General features: G+C 42.3%; 1 protein-coding gene across 1 annotated transcript in view; it reads left to right on the top strand.

Annotated features, from left to right (window-relative positions):
* The window catches only part of slc1a7a (solute carrier family 1 member 7a), a 30,203-nt gene extending 10,982 nt beyond the window's left edge, over positions 1 to 19,221 (top strand). The window contains exons 3-11 of the mRNA XM_037084899.1: positions 986 to 1,201; positions 5,894 to 5,936; positions 6,515 to 6,746; positions 7,014 to 7,113; positions 7,290 to 7,523; positions 9,737 to 9,931; positions 12,012 to 12,146; positions 12,386 to 12,485; positions 14,461 to 19,221. Coding sequence (XP_036940794.1) covers positions 986 to 1,201; positions 5,894 to 5,936; positions 6,515 to 6,746; positions 7,014 to 7,113; positions 7,290 to 7,523; positions 9,737 to 9,931; positions 12,012 to 12,146; positions 12,386 to 12,485; positions 14,461 to 14,730 — 1,525 coding nt within the window. The 3' untranslated portion in view covers positions 14,731 to 19,221. The remainder of the gene's footprint in view (positions 1 to 985; positions 1,202 to 5,893; positions 5,937 to 6,514; positions 6,747 to 7,013; positions 7,114 to 7,289; positions 7,524 to 9,736; positions 9,932 to 12,011; positions 12,147 to 12,385; positions 12,486 to 14,460) is intronic.
* Positions 19,222 to 19,274: the final 53 nt, after the last annotated feature.

Raw genomic sequence — 19,274 nt, 5'->3', positions numbered from 1 at the left:
ATCCCAGCAGTCACCACAATTCTATTTTTCTCCCAGATCATCTCTGCACATTCATGGCGTCAAGTATATTTCCCCTCCATTCCGCAGTCAATTAAAGAGTTCTTGTGAAAATTTAAATTTTAAGTCCCAAAAAGTTTCAAACAACAAACTCTGTGCCCTTGTTGATTCAGGGTGTTTATTCCTCCACACGCGCTGGGCTCTGCCCGTGGCTGCCTCCTCCAGAGCTCGCCAGCTCCAGCTGCTGTCTGCCAGTTAACGTTAACAGAGTTGCTCGTTGATCATTGACTGTTATTAACCTTTAAGGTCGAGCTGAGCAGACAGCTCGCAGCTAGCTGTCGCTTAAAGCTGCTAATCTAAAAAAAACGTTGTGGGTGAGTTATATAAAAAATTGCTTCCTGTACATTTGTCTCATGCTGGAAAAATTACCTTTAAAGGCCAACACTGTATTTTGCATTTTGCAACTGTTTTATGTACTTCTGGGATAGCCTCATTTTTCAGGCCTGGAGGTTTTTTGGGGGGTTTTTTGTTGGTTTTTTTTAAACAATGGTGGTCATTGTACAAGAAAGACAACAGTTACCATGATCCCAGGCTACCTATTTGTTCTGTCTTGTTTTGTGGCAGAAACGACCCATTGTGCATTTAAATGGCTTTGTAAATTTACAAGATCATTTATTTCTAAATTGACAGGAATGTGAGTAATTTAGCAGGGATATGAGTAATTTAGTTGTATCTAACCTGTGGAACCTGTAACCACTCATTGCTCTGTTCCATAAATGCTTTGAATGCAAATGGACACTAAATGGGCTAGCTGAGCATCACCAACAGCATGCCAATGAGCTAATGTTTTTTTATCCACCCTGTGGGGTATCCACTTCTGACAATTGAGGCAGAACAAAGGCAGTTCTTCAGTAGTAGATTGTCAAAGTCTATCTCAATTTCTAACATTACTCTCTACCTCCCTGTCCATCTTTTTGTCTGTCTCCAGTTTGATGTCAGGTCTAGCCGCCCTGGACGCCAAGTGCTCCAGCCGCCTGGGGATCATGACCATCTCCTACTACCTCTGGACCACCTTCGTCGCCGTGGTAGTGGGCATCGTCATGGTATACATCATCCACCCGGGTGGAGCTGCTCAGAAGGAGGACTCTGAGGACAGCAAGAAGCCAATGACCAGCTCCGCCGACGCTCTACTGGATCTCATTCGGTAAGGGACGATCACGACACTACGTGTACATGACTGGCATTAAATATGCATTCATGAGACTCTCATTACACCTGCATGGAAGCCATGGCGCTCTTGTGCAGCAGTTTAGATATCAGTTCTCAAAACTGATATTTATAAAATATTTATTCAACATTGTCAATGAAATGCATTTTTAAAATACTTTTTCCAAACAGAAGCAATACCACTGAAAACACCCGGCTCAATCACACTGTTAAATGTGCTGTTTACCAGGGCTAAGACTAAATAACCATCATAGTATTTCACCCATTTCAGCTGTACAAAAAGCACATGAATGTTCCATGTTGTTTCCTTTCGAGATATGAAAAGAAAAATCAGAGGATGTAAAAAGAAAAGTAACATTTTCTTACTTTGGGCTCTTTTGTAAGCTGTTGGAGAGTGCCAGCTCTTCAGGACTGTAGCACCTGATAAAAACAATCTCAAACATCTTTATTTGCGCTGCTGACCTCTGACCAGCTATGAAAGGTCATGATCCGAACAGACAAGAGGCCAGCGCCTCTCTGTGAATGTCCTGTAATGAAGCACCAACACTTTAAAAGTTGGTTAGATTTTTCAGTGTGAGATTATGTCTTTTCTCTGCAAGAAGACTATAGACAATAGAATCGCATGTACATTTTGCTGACGGACTTGCTTTGGATTTCATGAACTTGCAAATAAGCGTGGAGAGGAAGTGCTGCTGCCTAAGCTCGGAGATGTGTGAGGGAGATCAACTCACACGGGACGTCGCTTTAAGCTGTTTCAAAACACCTGCGATATGCAAACCTCTTGCTCCCCGTGCTGTCTCGTTAGGACTGAAGTCAGGGAAAGGCTGGAGGTCAGAGCGTAAAGCCTAGAGCCTCGTGTGCCAGTGGGTTAGTGCGCTAAGCTAATTAGGGCCGCTGAAGGATGGAGTGGGTGTGTTTGAGGTGAACGTGGGTCAGCCCTTCAGTGAGGAAACCTGCCGGCGAGAGCCAGTGTGTCAGTGTGATAGTCGGTCAGTGGGGTAAAGGCAACCGCTCGCATTGCGGAGTGATGCCCTACCACCACCACCACCACCACCACCACCACCGGGATCTCTCAGTTTATAATGCTATTTTACAAGAAACTACGATTTTATCTTGAGAAATCAGTCCTGTTTAGTCATATAATAGGCAGTTACCTTTTAATCCTCTGTTGATTGTGGCATAATTATTTTTCTTTTACATATTTGAGAACGTTAAGTTATAAGCTGTGTTTGAGTTACTTACTGTCAATCAGAATGTAAAAAAAAAAAGCAGTACTAAACTGGCCAAGCCCATAAAATCCAACTGTGTACTGATCATGTGGTAGAGGTGAAGCACTGTGGTTCACAGGATCTCAGCGTGCGTGTGTGTGTGTGCGTGTTGGTGTGTGTGTGTGTGTGTTTCACAGAGCACAGCTGTGCTTTGGATTTATCTCGCAAAGCTTCTTTACAGCCTTCATCTATCATGCAGGCATACTGTATCGGTATACCCGCAAATGGGCCCAACTGTCTGCAGCCCCGTGTGCGCTTGTGTGTGATAAGTATGCATAATGACCACTGTATGTATGAATATGTGCATACTTGGATTTATTAGGGGGCACCGGGGTCAGAGAGCTTCATTAGCCTGCTTTGCTCTGTCTCGGACACAGAGCAGGCCGCTGAATGGTTAAGTGGTCAAATCCGCGCAGAACAGGCGCTGCAGTCCACTGAGTTGCGCCATATTGCTGTCCGTGTGCATCTTTGCCATATGTCTTTTAAATCACTCTGTTGAATGCACGAGATGATATATATAATATGCGCTTTAATCTCCCTGCGTCTGAAAAGCGCCGTTTGAATTTTGATTGTGATTTGAGCTCTGTGTTGATGAGGGATTTGCGAGCCCGCACTAAAACAATGCCGATTCAGTCGGGATAGACGGACACGAGCCACAGCGGTCTGCGCCATAAACCGGAGGTGTTTCATGCCGTACTCACATTTTGGATTTGATTGCTCCTGTCAAAGTACAACAGTGCCGCTGTTCATTCAATGTGTTTTCGTGATTCAAGCAGTCTAAGTTCTTTGTTTATTCTTGTAGACAGACATATTTTATCTTTAGAGCAGCCATTCCCAAACTTAAGAATGACTTTAAGCCTATTTTCCTTGCTGAACAGAAAAATACAACTTTACATCCTCTATGTTTAAGTTTCTCTCGCCTACTGAACTAGGACAAGCCTTATTACCTTGTTAACTCTTTCATGGTCTTGTTTGTCCTTCAACAATCACCTCTGTTTTTCGATTAATAAGTCATCAATTCACGAGTAAGATGTTAAAATTATTCCGGTCAGCCAATTCCCCACTTGCACAATGTAGTGTAACGTATATCCGCTTCACAAACTGCACGTCCTTTTGCTTCTGGTGCCAACTCTACAGTATGTGTCTTTAGTTATCTCTGTTACTTAGATTAAAAATGTTACAAACACGATATACAAAGACATAAGGTAAACTATTAACAAGACACAGGCTACAAATGAACTGTGAAAAGTGAAGCAGAAGCTAAGTTGCGGATAAAAAGGCACTGAGATAATAGATTTGGGGCTACCTATGAATTCTGGCTCCCTGACATGAATGTCGTGTCGAGTGGACCAGGTTCAACTTAGTGTTGGTCATCAGTCCGTACCTGCCAACATTATGCAGTGAAAGAGATGGAGATTTCCACCACCATATAATTGTACTTCACTGATGATTGTTGGGACAAATACAAATTTACATCACCAAAAATAGTGCAAACATTGTGACAGGGCGTATGTGTGTTGAGAGGCCAACACTGCCACGATCAAATGACGAGCAAGGGAGACAGGAGGCAAATGTCAAAAAAGAAGAAGGTCTCACAACAAATTGTGTGAAATTTTATCTGCTTTTTCCAGCAGATAAACTGAGCCGAGCGAAGGGTCATTTGTGTTGCTCAACTCTGCCCCTGTGTTGGCTTGCCAGGTAGCATGACATACATCCCACAGTAAACTGAGACACTCCCATTTGATTTGTATCATTATGAAAAAAGGGAGGAATTACCAGTTGGGAGCACAGCGGGAGAAAGGGTTAAAAATAGGGAGATGTTGGCAGGTATGTCAGTTCCATTCTGGACTTATCATAGTGTCTTTAGTGGGGACACAGAAACCTCAGTTTGTAACTAATGAGCAAGAGCAGACGTTTGAAAACATGGTGAAATGAAAGTATAATGGTGCATTCTGACATGTGGTCTCTAAGAATGTTTAAATAGATTCCCCTCAACTTTAAAACAGCTGGTATATACAGATTTCTGCAATTAATGAAAACATATCCTAATTCTAAACCTTTGAATTATATTCCACTTTTTTAAATATATGATATCTGCTCTTAGTTTGCACTGTAAAAAGCCCCGTACATTCAGTCCTTTATCATTAGAAAATGGACTGGATTTATGTGTAACGCTTTGAAGTTCAAGAGCTTTACAGTAAGCCTCTCAGGCAAATAGGGTTCAGTGTTACGCTCAAGGACACTTCAAGACTCCGGCGTTCTGCCCTTATTACAGATGAAAATGCCGTTGCTGGTTTTCTCTTCTGCCTTATGACAGCACTACAAGCTTGTAAAGCCTCTGTTGCTATGACAGTCGTCCTGTTTATCCATGTAAAAATTAGTAAAACTTTATGTGAAAATATTCTAACTTTGTGAGAATTAAATTACAGCGATTACAATGCATGTCTTCAAATATTCATCCATCACCCATACTTTGCCGTTCGCATCGAGCAAGAGGAGGAGTATACAGGAAGATGGAGGATAGTCCACCATCACAGGGCTGATACAGACTGATACACACATTCAAGTAATTCATTAATTAGGTTGAATGGTGTTATCACCGATTATATAGCCCAACCAGAGGTATATGTCCTTTTCACCCTGCTGATCTTCCATCACTGTTTCCTCCTCCTTTACTGTATCACTTCAGTCCTCTGTGCTGCAGTTCAGCTTGGCAGACAAAAAATTTAACATGCTTCTTTTTTTTTTCTTCTTTTTTCGGCCGAGATAAGAGCTGGGCTTTTCAGGATGGCTATTAAGGTGCTTCACCTTCCTACTATCTGGACAGCTTTCAAGTGTGGAAATAATGGGTTGCAAAGATTTCCATTAGCACACCAAAAGTTATTCAGAAAAACATTTAATGGTTAAGGGTTACTCTTCTGATTGGGGACTGTAATGGGCTGAGTCCTATTACAAGCCCATCCCATTACCATCCCTCATTGATTTGTATATATTGAAGTCATGCCAGTGGCAAAAGTTGGAGATTTATATGATGATAATTAACACTATAAAGACAAAAATATAGGATTTGAATTTTTTAGGGGACAGAAAAAAATTACAGAGACGGGAGCGAAAACAGAGCATTTTAGATGGAGGGAGACTAACAGTGGACAGGATGACAGAAATGATGCAGATTCAAAAAAAAAAAATCATGAACCTGAAAATAAGCGTAATACGTCTCCTTTGAATCGCTGACCCTGAGTCAGACATTATCTAATGCATGACAAGTTTGCACTGTATTTGTGCTCGTGACTGTGAAAGACAGATGCTCTGGGAAATATGTGTGCCTTTTTCTTTTGCATCATATTAACATTCGCAATCCACTGAACGACATTAACGCTTCTCAAAATTGTCTTCCTTAGCAACATGTTTCCAGCCAACCTGGTTCAAGCTACTTTTCAACAGGTAAGAAAACACTCTCATGGCAAAACATGAACAGCACTTGTATTGCCACACCATGTGTCTACGCTAAATATCAAGCTACAGCCAGCAGTCAGGTAGCTTAGCTCTGCTTAGCTTAGCGCAAGGACTAGAAACGGGGAAACAGCTAGCATGGCCCTGTCTAAAGGTTAAATGTTTTTAAACGCTCACTAACAAACATCTTACGCAGTGACATGCGACAATCCCAAACTAGGTGTTTCTCCATGTTTCCCCTCTCTGTGCTAACTTAGCACGCAGACACGTGGTATAAATAATCCCATCTAACTTTAGGCAAAAAGCGAATACATTTATTTGAAAAAAAGGCGAACTATTCCTTTAATATTCATTGTTGAGGCATAAACCTTATATTATTTTATATTTTGTCTTTGTGCACTACTTGGTTTTAGATGAACATCAAACTTATATGTTAGCATTGAGGAAAGTACTCTGCGGCTTGTAAAGTTCCATCGTCTTCATCAGAAAATCATTACATCTACTGCATCAGTTGCTGTCGTGTTTACTGCGCTGATGTTCGGGCCCATGTGCTCTGCTTTGGTTTCAAGTATCGAACCCAGAGAGTCCCTGAGCTCATCCCAAAACCAACCGTGGCTCAGCTCCTGGATGAGACCACCACGCGCAGGGTCTACATCTACGGCATCCAGGATGACAATGGCACAGACGTCCAGAACTTCTCCCTGGATCTCACGCCGCCGCCTGACGTCATCATGAAAACGTCGCCGGGCACCAGCGAAGGCATGAACGTGCTGGGGATTGTTATTTTTTCCGCCACAATGGGTGAGCGGCCCCGCATGGACACAGCACACACACTCTCACACAGCAACATGCACGGTGCAAATGCATGAATACATGTGATAGCATAATTGAAGTCTTGGAACACCCACATCTTTGCATAATTTAGCTCGAAATGGGTTGTACTCCCACGAGGGCTGCACTGACAAACTAAAGGACAACGTTCTCAGCAATTTGTTGAGAGCATCGCTGTAGGTGTATGATTGACAGATTTATCAGGCTGTTTAGTGTGTGTTTTTATCTTCAATCCAGGAATAATGTTGGGCAGAATGGGACCCAATGGAAGCGCCCTGGTCAACTTCTGCCAGAGTCTGAATGAGGCAGTTCTGAAGATTGTGGCCATCGTCATCTGGTAAGAGTTGTATCTTGGAATGAAACGTAATCAACTGAAGCAGCATCAGGACGGTTGTCTTTAGACATTAGATTTTTTAAAAACGAGAGGAATGCGCAGAATGAAAAAAGGTGATATCAAGACAAAGGGTTGTGAATTTACAGTCATGCACTCCACCTTCCCTCCTTCCTTCTCAGGTATTTCCCCTTCGGCATCGTTTTCCTGGTCGCCGGTAAGATCTTGGAGATGGACGATCCTTCGGCAATGGGGAAGAAGCTGGGTTTTTACGCCATTACGGTGGTAATGGGCTTGGTGCTACACGGCCTGTTCATCCTCCCAGCCATGTACTTCTTCATCACTAAGAAGAGCCCCATCGTTTACATCCGAGGAATTCTACAGGCCCTTCTCATCTCTTTGGCCACTTCATCCAGGTACAAGTGGAAGATCCGACCTTTGCAATTACAGACTGCAACAGACTTAATACTCATTTTCTAAATAGTGGCATTTTTGATTCCGTTGTGCTTAATGTCTTCAGGGCCAAACATGTAGTGGGGATTGAACCCACATTTCATGAAGTAGTTCAATAGTTAGTATAAAACGGGTCACAGAGGACCGCATAAATTAAAGATTTTCAAGGAATGTAATTAGATGTATTTACTTAATATTTTCATCACGATGCTCACCAGAACAACTTGAGTGAAATTAGCGCTATTAATAGATAATAATAAACCTCAACTCAGGGTTCGGCAGGATAAATTGTTTCACTAAGGGGGCACCAGGGTCAGAGCAGATATGCTTTTATCCGACATTGCGAGTGTAAATGGATTGGATAATGGGAGTCACCTTGAATTGAATGGATGTTTGTTTGGGTTTGACCCTCTTAACCTCATATTTCACTTCAGGTCCGTCCTCTCTATATTTGAGTCCTCGGGCAACACTACACTTTGTAGCTTTTAAAAGGCTTGAAATGCTTTCCTCGAGAGTGTCAGAGTGTTCGCTCCTGGTTTACGATCAGCATGATGACACATCCTCCCATTCGACACGTTAAAAAGCTTTCCTGCAGCAAGCAGCAGTGTTGATCGGCGTATCTGTAACTATTCGGTGCGTCAATCCCGCCGCACGTCGCCACAGCTAATTGAGAAGAAGAACTAAATGAAATGAAAATGATCAGGGCTAATCTAAGCGTGCTCAGAGAATGAAGAGCATAATCAAAGCTGATTAAGTTGTAATCACAGCGTTTCTACAAATGTGTCTGCACCCATGAAGGCTTTTGGGTTCTTGGTGCAGTTTTGTGAAATGTGTTTGAATACAGGAACAAACAGATATCGCCATGAAACTTTCTCAGTTGCTTACTTACATTAAGGCAATTCATTTTCGAAATGTCTCTGAAATGTTTTGTTTAAAAGTGCAACATGTTTACAATCTTTTTTTGTTTAATAACTGAAATTATCAACAGAAAGTGAAAGATAACTTGGGATATTATGACATTTATGCATTGCGGTCAAGAGATATTAGTCACTATGCTAACCCGCTAACACATTAACCGAGATCCCAGTCTGTACCACTGGCTACATAGGTAACTGAGCTAACAAGCTAACAGCTAGCAGCATTTAGTAGTTACTCTGGTAATAGGCTATTTGTTACAAATATGAACTTTACATGTGTTCAGTTCTTACATATTGCATCTTTAAATATGCAAATGAGACATCATCTAATCAGAAATGCGCTATTATTACATGTCCAGAACAGAACTGACAACATGTGATGACTCCAGGTTCAGAATTCTTGTTTCACTTTGTCGACATATTAAAGTCAAAGGGTTTTCACAGAGGGAATTTTAGATATCTCGTTTTATAACTGCATAAATCAGAAGATACTGTCAGTCATCCATTAAAATTCATTGTCGCCATGATTTCAGGAATAACATGTTATATATAGGTAAGACTGTGTATGACATAGGACCCTCCGGTATATCAGAGAAAAAACTCAATTTGATAAAAAAAAAAAAGAAAACCTATTGTATTGTATTGTTTGACCAGAAATGGTGTAGTAACTAAAAGACATCACTTTTAAAACTTACCCAGTTGATTTCTTACATTGAGACAGTTATTTTTCGTATGATAGGTTTTCGGATATTTTTGGTTTTAACAGGAAATGAGACTGTCCAGAACGAAGAGCTGAACTCCATAAATGCTCTAATGTGTTTTTTGGAGCATTTTCTTTCTTCTCGTCTGAAAGACAACGCGCTATAGGAACCAATACCCCAAAATCTCAAACTGACCACTGCACACAAAATTGTCATGTCTCGACTTGAATGTTAAGTATACTCACATATTATCTTCAAACCAAAGAAACTGTCCCCAGCATTAACTGTGCGCCTGTTTTCCTCCATTCTTGACTACACTTACACTCTTTTGGCCCTTATGTCGACAACTTAGACAACATTTTTCACAACTAAATCAATCGAGGAGCACTGTGGGTGTTTCATGATTTTTCATGGAGCACAAATGAAACACTCTCTCCACTGAGAAAATTGCCACCTGGAATACTGCGACATAAGCGTCCCTCTTCTTTTGTGTCCTTCACAATTCCTTTCTCGGAGGAGGCTCATCATCCGTAATTATTCACCTTTCTCTTGCTGTAGCTCTGCCACACTGCCTATCACCTTCAAGTGCCTCCTTGAGAACAACCACATCGACAGACGCATCATCCGCTTCGTGCTGCCCGTCGGGGCCACCATCAATATGGACGGCACCGCGCTCTACGAGGCCGTGGCAGCCATCTTCATTGCCCAAGTGAATAATTACGAACTTGACTTCGGACAGATTATCACGATCAGGTAAGGCTCGCTGTAGTTAAAAAATAAATTTTTTTTAAAAAAGCGAAATTATCCTGAACTATATTAAATGTCAGTGAGCGGGCGAAGTCACAGAAAGGAAGGAGATATAATGGCTCCATTATCAAATATCAGTGTGGAAAGTAAACTGCTTAACCTTTTCTTAACAGCGTTTTTTGTAATTGTATTGATTTTATTGTTGTTAAGTGGATGCCGTGATTATATCAAAGCATAGGGCTTTCGCACATAAATTCAGCTCATTCGCCACAGGGAATATTTTTCAGCTTGTAAACTGTTCTGTGGGTTTGGTGAGAGATTGTAATGATGTCACCAGGGTTGCCTTATTCATTTTTTAGCGGAAAAGTGTGCATCACATGACAGCTGGAGTTTGAAAGGCATTTATCTAATGAACAATGCTATTAGGTGGCATTATAAGAAACGTAGAATTCAGCATCTTTTTTCCTTCTCTAATCTTAATCTCAGCAAACTATTGAAATTGTGAACATCATCTCTCTTCGAAATATATTTTGCAGTAAAAGCCTCCCAAAGTCTGTCAGGGGAAACAAATGTCAACTGAGTCAGAGATGGTTGCGGGAGTTCTTGCAGTGTTTTGAGTCCAGCATGTGAATTAATCTAACGTCACACATTTAGTTTAATTCAGAATTAATAAAAAATATTATGGGATTTATGGGATATTTACTAGATACACATATATGTAAATGTCACACAGATTACGCCTCAGATGAGCTTCTTAGTCTGATCTGATTTCGGCTAAATCAGTCTGGAATCCCCCGGGGACACAGACGGAGACACAAAAAAACACCAGCGGCCGAGCTTCCTTGCCGACACCAGCAGCCTGTAACTTTCACCCACATTACCTGTGACTCACCCCAGTTCGAGGTGAAAGGCCCGTCCCTCCCCTGATTTCATGACATGTTTTACTGTAATAACATTTACCAGACTGGGCTGCAGTCTGTGCCCATTCCCTCATAATCCCTTGGCGGTAAAACCCATATGACCTGTATTACTCATCTCCCTTGTCACGCCAGAATTATAATAATTTTCCCTCTCTCTCTCTCTGCTCCCTGTTCCCGTGCCGTTTGGCTGCTGACCGTGGAGCTCTTCCATCTGCATACTAACCCATCCCCAACCCCCCCAACCCCCCCAACACACACACACACACACACACACACACACACACACACACACACACACACACACACAGTCCTGCAGAGGAACAGTTTGTCAGTTTGTGCACAAAGGTCAAAGGTCTCAAGGACAAGGACAGAACATCCACTCAATCGCTCTCCCCACAGCTTCATTCTCCCTACATCATGATGGAATATATTGAAATCAACCTTGACCTTTAAAGGGTTCAAGTCATTGCCAGAAGGACATTATAAAAAACATATAATTAAGTAACTTTACAGGCTATTTTAATTAATAGTTACTAAAATGACCCCTTTGCTTAAAAAAAAAAAACACCACAGAACAAAATTTGCCAATCCTAGCGGAGCATCTGTAACCAGGCCATTGTGCTGTGTCAGAGTGATACTGTTCATTTAAGGAGGTCGGAGGCTGATCTTTAAGCCTCTCAGAAAACCGAAAAATACAAGCGCAAAGGTCCAATGGAGCAATGGATCAAATATTTGTTATCAGGTGCTCAAACATTTGTTCCTCTGATCTCACCATGTTGGTAGCCCATCGAAATGTGACTTTTAGCTCCACTAACATAGAGTAGTTACAGTAAGCAGCCTAAGCTAGGCATTACCTTGAACTATCTGCTGCAATTTTCCTGAGCACTCCTTGCATGACCCCAGTGAAAATATAATGCCTGTGGACTAAAGTGCACCATCAGTATCACGGTCACCAGGTCATAAAGATCAGTGCGGAAAAACGATGATGACGCTGTTTGTGCGTAAATTAATCTGAAAAGTAATCGTAGCCGTTTAAAGTAAAAAGCACAATATTGGATTCAATTATGAGTAGCTGAAAAAAAAAAAAAAAAAGTACCTTCTTCCACTAATCCATTATTGGTGTTGTAAAGTGTATTTGCACTCTGCTCCTCTGTCTCTCCTCCCAGCATCACTGCCACCGCAGCCAGCATCGGGGCAGCTGGTATCCCGCAAGCTGGACTCGTTACCATGGTGATCGTGCTGACCTCCGTGGGTCTTCCGACCGATGACATCACTCTCATCATTGCTGTCGATTGGGCCTTGTGAGTAAGGTTAAATCTCTCCATCATGACTAGCTGAACACGGCTGAAGCCGACCAATTAAGTGGCCACTCCGTTTACAGCGAGCGTAAATGTACTGGGAATAATCTAAAACCCGAACATGCCTGTAAGCCAAATGACTCTATACACTCCCAGGACTGCGTGTTCTTCAGAGTGTGAGAAACAAGTCACTTTCCTAAGCTTCATTAACAGTGTGAATGACTTCTGATTTTGTCATTCAGGGATCGATTCAGGACCATGGTTAATGTGATGGGTGACGCCCTGGCCACGGGAATTATGGCTCATATCTGCAGGAAAGACTTTGTCAAAGAAGGGGAGCAGGTGAGAGAATGCAAGGATCCATCAATGAATAGATTTGGTCCAGAGGGTTACGAAACAGTCTGTTTGTGTATCGTCTCCTCAAGGTCGTCATGACCTGTTTCCGAGTATATTTAGTTTGGTTTGAAAGGCAGATAGCAAAGAGGGTCGTGGTAGAAGATTGCTTTGGCTTATACACTTGCATGCTGGGAGTTTGATGAGAAGAACAATCCCACTCTCTATCTTTGCATCAACTATAAGGCCCAGTTGACTGGGAACAGCTGGTCTGGTTCCTCTGGAACAGCTGCAAAAAGGAAACTCCGCCCTTAAAGCACAATTTATTGCTTTTTTTATTCTTATGTCTCTGTACGGATTAAACATACGAAGGGTGATGTAGTGCAGACCGTGATTATTTGACAGGCCGTTATTCTGAAACCCAGCAGTCCGTCAGATGTCTCATTGGACTGATCGCCCATTTGTCTGACAGCCTGTTAACAGCCCCACTGTTCTGAAGGCCTGATGTTCATTAGGTGACCTTCAGTGTCACATGGTTAAAAATAGATCTGTCATCAATATTGATAATTGATGTTGTGGAATGGTCGCAGCTCTGTGAGGTTTAGGCACCAAAACAACATGATTAGGTTTAGGAAGGGATTGTGATTTGGCGTTAAGTAGGTCAGTTAAAGCTGGTTTTGACAATCTTACCAAGATGTGCTATTAAAAAAAGCAAGCCAGCCTTTGAAAGTATCCAACCTGAAAACAATCCCACCTCCTCCCTTGAGAGCCACTCCTCCAAAACACATGAACGAGCTGGGAGATGTACAAGCGGCTAGTTGGCTACGTTCAAAAAACTCTCTCAGCTTTGAGGACCAATACATACATACATACATGACAGAATGCCACAATAAACACAAGTTAAATAGTCACCTCAAATGCACCTCGGTCCAAAAAGGCCACCCGGCATAACAGTTACTCCGGATGTGTGCTTCATGCCCACATCAGCTGCTGAATGAGGCTGATGCTGCCACCACAGCTCTGTTCGCCCCAAACATTTGGCACTACAGGAGTGTGTTACTGCGGCGGCGGCGGCGGCTCTGTCATTAGGCTCCGGCTCAGAGTGACTAATAACATGATCCATATCAGAATGATTAATAATCGTTTGCAAGCCTGTCGTGCCAAAGTTTGTTTTTCTTCTCCTGAGATGGTAACAGCATGACCCGCCCTGCTCCGCCAAGCATGTAGCAACAGTATACAGGCAGACAGACAGGTTGCCTTGACCAATCGTTTTATATTGGCCAAATAAGATAACTGGAGGCCTGCAACAGCCACATTTTTAAAATGTATCGGTCAGAGCTTTTTAATTAGTGATTGCTGTTGGAACGTTAAGAGATTTTCCACAAATATAACAAAATATGCTTCAAAAATAACATATATTAATAAGTAAATAAATATGATAAATACAATTTAAGTCAGTTAAGTTACGTCCATAAGTTGATGCTATCAAAGTATGTGATAAATGGGCTTTCATTCTAATGGGTTTCAAGATAATGGGCTGTCAGAATAATAAGAAGGCACTGACGACTATCCTCAACCACTGTACTGACCATACAGACATTACAGCTAGCAACACTGACTGTGTGTGCGAGAGCGCGCTGCAGGATAAATGTGAATTTTCCACTCAAATTGAAAAGACTTTTTCGTTCGAGTCTGGAGTGCAATTCTAGACCAGTGGGATGCTTTTCAAAACCCGGTGCCTACAATTCCCACGTCTTAGCCTCTTAGCCAGTGAGTGACATCACTGGAGGTAATTTATCAGATTACATGCAGCTTCCTCCGGGGCCACAAAAAGGCTTCATAGGCTACTACGTTTGTTCACCTATACAGAAGTAATCCCCAGAACCTGTCAACACACTTTATTGTGTAACATTGGTTCAGTTACCCTCTAATAACACTCCTCTGGGTCCCTCTTCCTCTCCTCCCTGATTAATGTGCTCACCAGGTGCCTCTCATCTGTGAAACTAAGCCCATGATAAGCATCCAGCAGATGATGACCTACCAGAACCAGAAGAACGGGTGCTACCAGCCGCCTCCACCTGGCAGCAAGCAGGACCACCACCTCTCCCCGGACGTGGCTCGCCTGATGCAGCTGGAGGAGGGGATCCGGCCATTAGAGAAGAAGAAACACGCCCACTCCTCTCACCACAAGAGAGAGCACAGGGACAAGGACCACTGTTCCGTTGACATGAACGGGCTGGAGACAAACGTGTAAAAGCGGCCGCCCCCTGCCGACGGCTGCCGGCTCGTCCGCGGCCGGCGGGCCCAGCGGGAGAGGACAACACATGGAAAGATTGAGGTGACTTAAGTTCACGCGCTTTTCCCCTCCAAGAAGGAGAGCGGCCCGAGCGGATGAACGCAAATGACCCTGACAAAAAAAAAAAAGACATTTCTTTTTCTACATAACCTAAATAATGACCCACATTTGATTGTGCGTGTTCGTGTGTGTACATATTTATCAGAGATGTGTTATTTGGTACCAGCGGTGAACGCGTGCTGCTCTAGCTGAGAAAGACGTCTTGTCTGAGGTTTCTTGAAAAACATCCTCCCAGATCTGTGAGTCAGCCTATTTCAAAGGAAACAGAGAACACAATAGCTAATATCAGATTTAATTTAAGGAACCCATCTCCCTGTGGACTGCAGAGAAAAGAAAGAAAAAAAAGAAAAAAAAGAGAAAAGATTTACTCCTCATATCTCTTTGTATTGATTATTGCTTTTTTTGTGTGTGTCATTCAGTAATGAAACTCAGGCAGAATCCTGCCTGTTGGAACAATTTTTCGAACAGTCTGACTCACTAACTCAACACGCACAACAGAGACAATATGGGCAGAAATTTCATTTTTAACACACATATACAGCGATTTGCGTCACATTTAGGAAAAAAACACGTCAGACTAAAAACAACAAAAAAAAGCTGAAGGTATCACTATTGATTTTCCACATTTTCTCAGCTTTCCCGACACTTCTCTGCCTTGTGGTCCCGAGTCTACGTCAGTACTCTGCCTCATGCCCGCAGTACTGCGAGGCCACTGCCAGAACGAAGGCAAAAAGAAGAAGGTCACGGTGGAAAAACAAAGACGAGCGGCTGCCCTTGTGTTGAAGTCATGTTACGTTGTCTTTGCATCCCATTGTATTCCCTCTTTGCCTTAAACGACCAAAGGAGAAGCATCCAGGGACAAGTGCGTCACTGACGAACGCAGCGAAACACAAACACAAGTCGACCGTCGCAGGTCACGGAATAATCTGAACTCTGTCCATATGTATGTTGTATATGCTGTACATGTTTGTATTTCATAAGTTAAACAAATGTTGATCTTTTGCTGCCATTCTGTATTTGTTCAAGGAAACATTTCACTGTAATCCAAAATTTGTAACAATGTAAAACAGCAAAAAAAAGGAGAAAAAAAAACATGAAGAAATGAAAAATATATCAGCAATAAAGTTCTTTTTTTAATTGCATCAGAACATGAGGTCTGAGTTACAAGAACTGCAGGAGCGATAAAGCTTCAAGGATATAATAATTCAAGGGCTGAATACTGCAAAAGCATTTCAAGTATTCCAAGCATTGGTCTGAAATCCTTGAAGATGCACCGTCTCTCGTTAAGGCATGCGGGAAAAGCAGCCGTTAACTTATTGGAAAATGAGAAAATGTCCTGTTCAAACACGAATGAATCTCAGGTTAACTAAAAGTAACTGAGCTGTCAAATGAGAAAAGAAGAAGAAGCGATTTAAAGGAGTCCCGGTTCAATAGAAGGCAAGCTGCCCGGGTGGATTATTACTAAACATTTGGGAAGGAACATTGGAATGCAATGTTCTGCTTGGAAACCTTTGGTCTTGGCATTCATGTGGATGCCATTTTACATCCCTATTTATTGGCACGAGGAACGTGACAAAGAGCTCAACATCAACCTCAGCTCAGAATTCCATGGGGCATACCTCCGAACTGCTAGTGCAGTTCATTGAGGCGCCACCACGCGACTGACACGACTCCTGAGTCCTGTGTCCATGCGTTGACGGGTCAGAGACAAGTCTGATCTACGTTAGGGCCTCCACGGATTGGCCTTGTTCCTGGACGTACCTGAAATGCTCTATTGGATTTGAATCTGGGGAATTCTGAAGCCAAGTTGACTCCTTGAGCTCTTCGTCATGTTCCTCTAGCCATTCCAAAGCAGTTTTTTTGTGGCGTTTACAGGGGAGGGGGGTTGCCGTGAGGAAGGGGTGCGCCTGCAATGGTGTTTGGATGGGTGCTGCGTGTAAAGTGTGGTCAACATTAATGCCAGGACCCAAGGTTTCCCAGCAGAGCATCACATTTTAACAAGATGATAAACGTCATCCACTTCACCTTGTTGTTGCCGATGGATGTCTATTCTACACATTGCACCAGTGCGGTAGCAAAAAAAAAAACTCCTGTCGTACTATAATTATCGCACCTAATATAAGATACCGGTAATTACTTTCTCATTGAGGCACTGAAGTGAAATTTGTGATGTTATAGATATTATATGTGCTTGAGCTTAAAAGTGAGGCTGTGTGACTTTTGAAAGAATCGAATTGAAATCACAACCTTCCTTTGACAAATTAAGGATTGATGAATGAGCAGTGCTCAGTTCAGTGCACTTTTGCTGCCACAGTCTGACTTCGTGTGGTATGATCACTTGCTTAGCTAATAGCAAACTACTAGAAAACCCTTAAGTCTATCTCAGGAAATGGAGGACTATCCACTGTGCTGTTACTCTGTAAGTGCCACCTGTGGCGAAAGCGAACAGCCCTGGACATCATCCACACAATTGTGTTGGGTGTATAAAAGATGCCACCTCTTAAACATTATAGCCTCTCAAAACTGTTATGGATTTCTTCATTTAAAGATGCTTCAAAAAGGTTAGTGGGATCTGTAGGTATTCCCAGCGCTAGAGAAGGTAACAGAGGTCTCATATGACTATAAAGGCTGTAGTAATAAATCTGATGACACAATTATATTACATTAAACTCATTAGAATTAGCCCTTCTAAGTTTGTGTAATTGTTTCTTTCACAGTATAAAGACGTTTTTCCAGAAATCATCATAGGCAAGTTGTGAACTTTAGTGGGTGCTTTTTACATGGTATGTAGTAGTTCCCTCCACTGAATGAATGTCAAAGACCAGACCCGTAGATGACTGTTGAGTCTCATTTGAATACATATGTGCGCTATACTTTGTCTTTTGCTTTCTAAGAAAGCCTTGAGCCGAGGCTATTTATTCGAGCACAGGCTGAGCTACTTAAGCTCACTTGAGAGGAACCGACCTGAAAATCTGCAGCTAACACTGCTAAGCTTCACCTCTCCCCACCCCTTCACTCTGCGCTTGTTACAGTTTATCTCCATTAGCCCCACTGCTCGTGGTCAGGCCGGCCCGGCAGCTTGGGCACCATCTGAAACTGACCATTTGGCCAGCTGGCCACCTGGCAATGGGACAGGATGGGGGTGGGCTGTAGGGAGTTGGCCAGAGAGGAGCAATTAGAAACACAGGCTGGATCTGGCAGAAGGTGGACGGGGTGCCAACAGGCAGAGGTCTGGATCGACTAACAAATAAATAGGCAAATGGAACGGAAATGGAGAAAGAGGGAAGTAGGGCACGAAGGCTTAAATAACAGAACAACCGAAATCCCTTTGTTTGTCTAGGCACTGAAACCTAATAGAGATATGTGGTGTAGTAGTAAACCTGATAGCATTTTGGTGTAAGATGATTAATGCAATACCTATTTGTGTAAAGCACTGATGCTGTTATGTCCACAAGTGCTTTCTTTTAAATCTGATTTGTGTCTGGGAGTCAAACAAAGCAAATGAACTCAGTCTTGTGGCATCTCTTGAAGGAATATTCCAGTACAAGTTTAATCCATGGTGTAACACACCGTGACACCGAGTAAGACACCAGCTTGAGCTTAAAAACATTTCACAGAGATTGCAGATGGTGTGCATCACCAACCCCAAGCGTCAGTATTTGACAACAGCCAGAATAGCTTACTTTACATTAGCCCTAAGCTAGTTACGTTGAGAAAAGGCAGTAAATATAAATCTATTTTTAATCACAAACTTATAATAAAAACAAACAAATACTCAGAGCCTTTCCTCCACCAATAAACTTTTTTGGACTATTTATGTAATCACACCACATGAAAATTTTGCTTAACGTCTATTTTTATTTCCTGTTTTGGCCTTTTATCGTCTATTATTGACAGAGCAGCAAAAGATATGATAGGAAACAGGCTGAGAGAGGGGGGGAGTGACACGTGGCAAAGGGCACCCAGGCCGGGACTTGAACCCTGGACCACCGCAGCAAGGACAAAGCCTCTGCACATGGGACGCTCACTCTACCAAATGAGCTAAACAATGCCCCTTAACGTTTATTTGATGTGAATTATTTTTACTGGACATTGTGATCAGAGAGATTTAAATGTGTCAGCCTTGACTTTTCCCAGTGAAAAACAGCCATCACTAAATAATGGAAATTGAACAATCACAAGACAGATATAAGTGGGAATCAATGTGCAGGTCATGAATGTAAAATAATAACTAACTAACTTGCAAAGAAAAAAAGTTTTGACTATAGCCACCACCTTCCAGATAAAAATGATTAGTAAGTGCAAGCAGAAGCCCTTATATTTGAGCAGGACATTGCAATTTCCGTTGCACTCAGCTTAGATTTGACAGTCTGTACATGTTGAGTATATATATTAGAGCTTCTATGTTCCCCTCAGGGGGCGGTTCACAATGTCACTTCCCA

The sequence above is a fragment of the Acanthopagrus latus genome, chromosome 21 (assembly GCF_904848185.1).
Source record: "Acanthopagrus latus isolate v.2019 chromosome 21, fAcaLat1.1, whole genome shotgun sequence".
Lineage (NCBI taxonomy): Eukaryota > Metazoa > Chordata > Actinopteri > Spariformes > Sparidae > Acanthopagrus > Acanthopagrus latus.
Note: the sequence above shows the minus strand (reverse complement) of the source record. Positions and strands in the feature narration are given on the sequence as shown.